The sequence below is a fragment of the Priapulus caudatus genome, unplaced genomic scaffold (genome assembly GCF_000485595.1).
Source record: "Priapulus caudatus unplaced genomic scaffold, Priapulus_caudatus-5.0.1 Scaffold249, whole genome shotgun sequence".
In the NCBI taxonomy this organism is placed as follows: Eukaryota; Metazoa; Priapulida; class Priapulimorpha; order Priapulimorphida; family Priapulidae; genus Priapulus; species Priapulus caudatus.
The window spans coordinates 214,338-220,522 of record NW_014577310.1 but is presented as its reverse complement, the minus strand read 5'-3'; the positions used below and the strand labels follow the sequence as shown (position 1 = coordinate 220,522).

Genomic DNA, 6,185 nt, shown 5'->3' with positions numbered 1-6,185 from the left:
CTACTACTACTACTACTACTAATACTAGTAGTGGTACATGCCTTAGTTTTGTGTTTTTGTGGGGAAAGATCAGGAGCTATTAAGCAAATTTTTCACGTTGAAATGTGCCCCATTTACCATGGCACAGCCTCAGCCTCAGGTGCCACAGCCACAGGCACTAGTTGCCTGTGGCAACTGTCAGGTGCTATACTAGTAGTAGTACTAGAGCAAATTGTAGAGCTAATCAGACAATTTGTAAAGGAGCTACATTTTTTGAACGTGCAAACTGCATACTTGCAATAGTGCGCATGCGCAGCAACTAATGCGTGACTGGCGAGAGTGTGGAAGACTTATGCCCACTGCCACGTAAATACATGGCAATAGCGTGAATATGGTTAATAATGGCGTTAAAGTACTGAAAAATGGTAAGAGCCATCAGGGTGTTTGTAAGTTTTGTTATGTACAGCGCGTTGTATACTACAATATTTGGTCGCTACATTCGCTTGTGATCTTTTCGCCATGTAGTGAGAAGCGAGAAGGTAACTTGTGGCAACCTACACAAATCGTGGTTAACCTCTCCCTAAGAACTGAAAAACAAGGAATTATTACACCCCTCACGCTGACTGCGTGACCATGCCAGCTGTAAGGTCATAATAAAAATATTGTTTGTTTGCCCTCACCAGACCGACCTGCCAAAAAGGGGTCGACTCAAAAAAATTTCATTGATCTCCATTTTTTCCCTTTTTTTCACAAATTGTATCACTACATTATGTAAATCTGTACGCAATACATTATATGTACCAAGCAAAACAAACATTCAACATAAAATGTATCTCCACACAAGCACACCCGAGCATGTAGACACCATGCTGAATTTGTAAAAAGACCCCAATCAAAGCCTACCTACCTACCCAAACCTTTCAGCCTGCGTCGGGTGAGGGCAAACAAATATTTTTTTAATTTTGGCCTAACGCATAACTTTTAATGTGTGACCAGTTCTTGGAGGTTAGAGCCCCTGAAATGAATCTGTTTCTTGTTCAATAAGCTGCTGTACTTTTGCTGCCACACACAATACATTAATTATTACTATTAGTTCCAGTATAAGAGTAACGCCCAGTGTCTGGCAATGCAGCTTTTAAATATAGAGTTTGGGGACGTGGGAGAATAACTCTACCTCTGACCTAGCTCCAACAAATTGTGATACATTGAAAAACTACATATTGATGTTAGTCCTGGAGCCTGGCCAGGCTTCCTGTGACCATTTGCTCCTCCATCTAGAGCTAGACTATATAGGTACAGCTAGCAAGAAAAAGGCCAGGACACTTACAGTGCTCATTGGAGAAGAAATTTTTTTTAGTGTACATGCATGTACACTCAAACATACCACTTTCTAGTGTTTAGGGTAAAAACTAGCTCATAGTACAAACCTGCTTTACCAGATATACCAAACTAATAAAAAAAGACTTGCAACTGATCATTGCCGATATATCTTTTAGTATGTGATGTAGAAAAAAAGAAGGAGAAGACGATCATAAGTCGTATTCTGACTATTATGTTATAATTTGTACCCTTACTGCATTTAATTTAATCAGGAGTGTATAATGTAGTAGTATATATTATAGTTTATATTATACACTCCTGATTTAATCATGTGGTCATTTCAGGTTACTGTTGGAAGATCACCTGATGCAACGGTAACCTTGCTATCTTCGATGATATCCCGAAAGCATGCTTTGCTTTCTTGTAATGAGGACAATGTATGGAACATCATGGACATGAAGGTAAGATCTTTCTGGCTTGGAGATATTGAGTATATTACAAACCCCTGAATGATAAGCTACAAGAACAAACTGCATTTGTTGTTAGATTCATCCTTTTGTGATAGCAATGAAAGGAAAGCGCAAAAGAATTTCATTCACACATATATATTCATAATATATACATAGCATTAAATATATAATATGTTAATAACATGCCCGTACCAGCTTTGTATTGGGGGGGGGGGGTATCGTTTTCAATGTTGGCGAATTTGTCTTCGACATGGCGGTACAGCGATTTGTAGCCCAGGGGGGGTCTAATACCGTCAAACCACGAAGTGACGAGCGACAAGCGAAGGGGGGGTCAGGGGGGCCCCCCGCAGAAAATTTTTTTAAATTTACACACCCTCAGTTATGCGTTTCTGCGCGAAGCAATGGTCGGGGTCCAGATCTCCCTGGACCCACCCCTGTACTACGCCGCCTGCCGCGCGCGCAAGCGGCCAGGCGAGGGAGCCAACGTCCGAGCGGGGGAGGGTGCGGCGGAGGGGTGTCTCGCTTGTTCACGCTCCCGCCGACGATGGAGATTTTGCAATATTACAGTATCAAATGGAGGCGGACCTGAGGTGAATCTCTGCAAATGTTTACAAAGAATTTTTTTTTGGCTTGGGGACGGGGGGTCGATTCGAACCCCCCGACACCCGCCCTGGCTACTGGGCCTGTAATATATATATATATATATATATATATATACATATTTATGTATTTATAATAGCTAAATGTAGTGTCAACCAGCATGAACATCTGAAATGACTCGATCGGTAATACAGCAAAGAGGAAAAATTTGAGAGTATATTATGACGCTGACCCATCTGCACCGATTTCAGACCCTGAATGGCATATATGTGAATGGCAAGGTGCTTGGTCCAGGAAAGCCGCAAGTACTGATGGATGGGGATACTGTTCAGTTTGGCGTTCCCATAAAACCTACTCTACCGGCTGAGTTTGTCTTCAAGTTTCACCCCGGCAACAGAAATTCACGCAGGGAGAGGAAAACTCGGTATGATTGCCATCACGATAATGTTATCATGAACTGATCTGTAGATTCAATCAATATTTATACATTATGGGGGTTCTCCACAGGAATTTCAGAAGGCATGTAATGTTGTTTATAAATGGATGGAGAAGGGCCTGGGAGATAGTTGTACCAAATAAAGTCAATTACGTAATTAAATTTGTGTAATAAGTGGCCCCAATACACAGCTAAACTCATTTAGTTTAGAGACATATATACGGCAAGCTGTAAAAACCCAGCATGACTGTGTCAGTGTTGCCAACAGCAAACACAGCCGAAAATTAAGGCGTGTCGGTTAGGCAATTAAGGCATATCGGAGGATTTATAGGATGTCGTATCGACGTCTAGAAGTTGTCTGGTGTACACTTCTTTACTCAATATTTCAAAAATATTCCTGCAAAATATATGGGCGCAACTAGAATGTCATTCGGGCATGTACAATTTACAGAATACTTACCCAAACATGGGTAGAAATTAACTTTTGAACGCGGGAGTCCAACGGACTCCCTACCCTCAAAATGAGGGAGTCCGCAGTCTGAGGTTCAAAAATCAAAATGAAAGATATTAACAATAACGCATACATGTGCTTATTTTTAAGATTCATGCGGTTGCACGTCTGCCAAATTTTCTTTGGACATTAGCTGAAAAAACACGGTAATTCCATGAGGCCGTGCTCCGGAACGAACTAGTTAGTATGGCAGCATTTTCAGGGAGTCACACGGACTCCTGCATATGTCAAATCAGGGAGTCCGACAGTAAATCAGGGAGTATTTGACTCCGGACTCCCTGCCCAAAGGTTGAGGTGGTTCGAAAAAATATTTGTGACGTGTGCAGTAAGTCGTAAATATTATGTTTAAAGGGTTTCGGCAGCAGCAGCAGCTTGTCAAAAGGAGCAGGAATCGTCATCTAGAGTTGCGAAGCGCGAGGCTACGAGTGGTAGTGGCGTGCACATCTCCCCGCCGCGTTCTAAACGACAGAGACAGGAGTCGCACCAGCAATACTCTGACCTGTCGTATCTACAGAAGGTGCAGGAGGGGAAGATGACGCAACAGATACAGGATGCCGTGAGAGAGGTATCTATGATAATATCTTGATAGAGATCTATGAATCTAATATCTTTGAATGCTAAGTAGATCCTACCCCCTGAGTAGATCCCTCCGAAGCTTGGAAGCGTATCTGAAAGCAAATCGGAGGCACGAAAACAGACTGAATGTGCGTTATGATCGGGAGTTTTGTATTGTTTAAACCCCCTAAATGTCAAACAATACCTTTGTTTTCCTTGCGATCGTTCTTATAAATTTCATCAGGCTCACCTTTGAATTGCATGTTTAACTAATGTTGTAAGAATCTAGTAGAATCCCAAAAGCGTTTCTGTGTTTGTGACTGTGCATAAATATACTAACAAAAGTGGATTTGTTTCTACAAGAAAGGTAAAATCAATATATTTCAGTCTAATTTAAAATGAAAAATTGTTAAACCATTATCGTATGAGTACATCTTTTAACAGCAGCGTATATAACAGCCATTCAAAACATTAAAAAGTAGATATTGCTACATAAAACTTCCTTTAGGTTCTGTGTATACTAATTACTGGGTCGGGTTCGAGGCTTTTTCGTCTCGCTCACTGACCAAACTACTCATGCACGGTGTGCCGGTGTTGCATCTTCTGTTGCAATTTTGCATGTTTAATATATTTAGCTAACATTCCGTACTTAGGTCTGCTAATCTGCGGCTCAGACATTTAAGGACATTCCCTGATTTCCCACAGATTGATTATCCTTTAAATCTCAATGGAATTATCTGGTTATAGGTGGATCACTTAAAAAGCTTACTTGCTGCAAAAGAAGAAACTCTGAATGAGTCATACACCCTGCAAAAGGTAGGCAATTGTAGTACTTTCATCTTGGTTTCATGTATTATGTAGACAATATACCGCTATTTATTTCTTAAAAATGCATTTTTATTTCATTCTAAACATAAGCCATAACTGTAATCTAATGCTGATACGTAAGATAACTACAATGTCTTGTACAGGGTGCGAAATTAACGGGAGTCTGGAGTCAAATACTCCCTGATTTACTGTTGGACTCCCTGATTTGACATATGCAGGAGTCTGTGTGACTCCCTGAAAATTCTACCATACCAACTAGTTTTTTCCGGAGCACGGCCTCGCGGAATTACTGTGTTTTTCAGCTAATTTCCAAAGAAAATTTGGCAGATGTGCAACCGTATGAATCTTAAAAATAAGCACATGCGTTATTGTTAATATATCTTTAATTTTGAATCTCAGACTGCGGACTCCCTCATTTTGCTGCGGACTCCCTTTTTTTAGGGTAGGGAGTACGTTGGACTCCCATGTTCAAAAGTTAATTTCCACCCCTGCTTGTATAATATTTATTCAGAGAATGAATGCATTCGTGCATCTGTGCACACATGCATGCGCAAACACAACACGTACAGTCACAGTAGCATAATATCAGGAGTATATCAATATTGATTGACTCCTGATAATATTATTATTATATCACTAGGCTACGGACCTGTGTTGATTTTATAGGATGTAGAAAAGGAGTTAGAAGAAGAAATGAGAAAAAAGGAGCAAGAGTTAAACCAAGTTGCTGAGAAGGAGTTAAAGGCACAAATGGAAAAGCTGACCAATGTAGGCTCACAGTACCATAATTATTTTATTGATGTGAAATTTTTATTAGATCATGACCTTACGGTAAACTATATGGATTTCCACAATGTGTCTTAGTCAAGAGACTAAGAAAGACACCCTTACCTGCTGGTGTATTGTACTTTACAATTGTAGTGTACTTGCAGTAGCATGTTTTCTTATTGATTGTGTCAAATACTGCATCAGATAAATGCTTGTATATCCCGCTGACTCCCTGTTATCAATGACCTCACTATGCATAACGTAACAGACATGGTTGACATTATGATACAATTTAATCATAATGACTTTAACATTAGTAGGTAACAACAGATGTGCCGATTCATAATTTAGTATTCATCATATATGTATATATATGGTATAGAAGTAAAATCACACACGAACACCTGTATAATATATATACAGGGCTTGAAACTAACGCTCGCCCGCTCGCCCGAGGCTAGTAGAAAACAGTAAGGGCTAGTAGAATGTCTGGGCTGACCAGCCCTGTTGGCGAGTGAGAATGCCTACCAGATAACATATTACTAGTACTTTTTCAGCAACTACTAACCCGACCAAACTAGTAATAAGCAATATAAAATTTGCGTGTGCAAACATAAGAAAATTGCAAATAATAAAATCGGTTCCAACCACCATGCTGCTCTATTCACAAGCTCATGCAAATCCCCTCACAGTGTATACGCAATAGCGGCAATACGTT

The 6,185-nt window shown here is 40.2% G+C and overlaps 1 protein-coding gene across 1 annotated transcript in view; it reads left to right on the top strand.

The window, feature by feature from the left end:
• LOC106808023 (E3 ubiquitin-protein ligase RNF8-like) overlaps positions 1 to 6,185 on the top strand; it is a 22,427-nt gene that overhangs the window by 6,496 nt on the left and 9,746 nt on the right. The window contains exons 2-6 of the mRNA XM_014810571.1: positions 1,644 to 1,760; positions 2,621 to 2,793; positions 3,668 to 3,881; positions 4,619 to 4,687; positions 5,366 to 5,467. Of these exons, the coding sequence (XP_014666057.1) occupies positions 1,644 to 1,760; positions 2,621 to 2,793; positions 3,668 to 3,881; positions 4,619 to 4,687; positions 5,366 to 5,467 (675 nt within the window). The remainder of the gene's footprint in view (positions 1 to 1,643; positions 1,761 to 2,620; positions 2,794 to 3,667; positions 3,882 to 4,618; positions 4,688 to 5,365; positions 5,468 to 6,185) is intronic.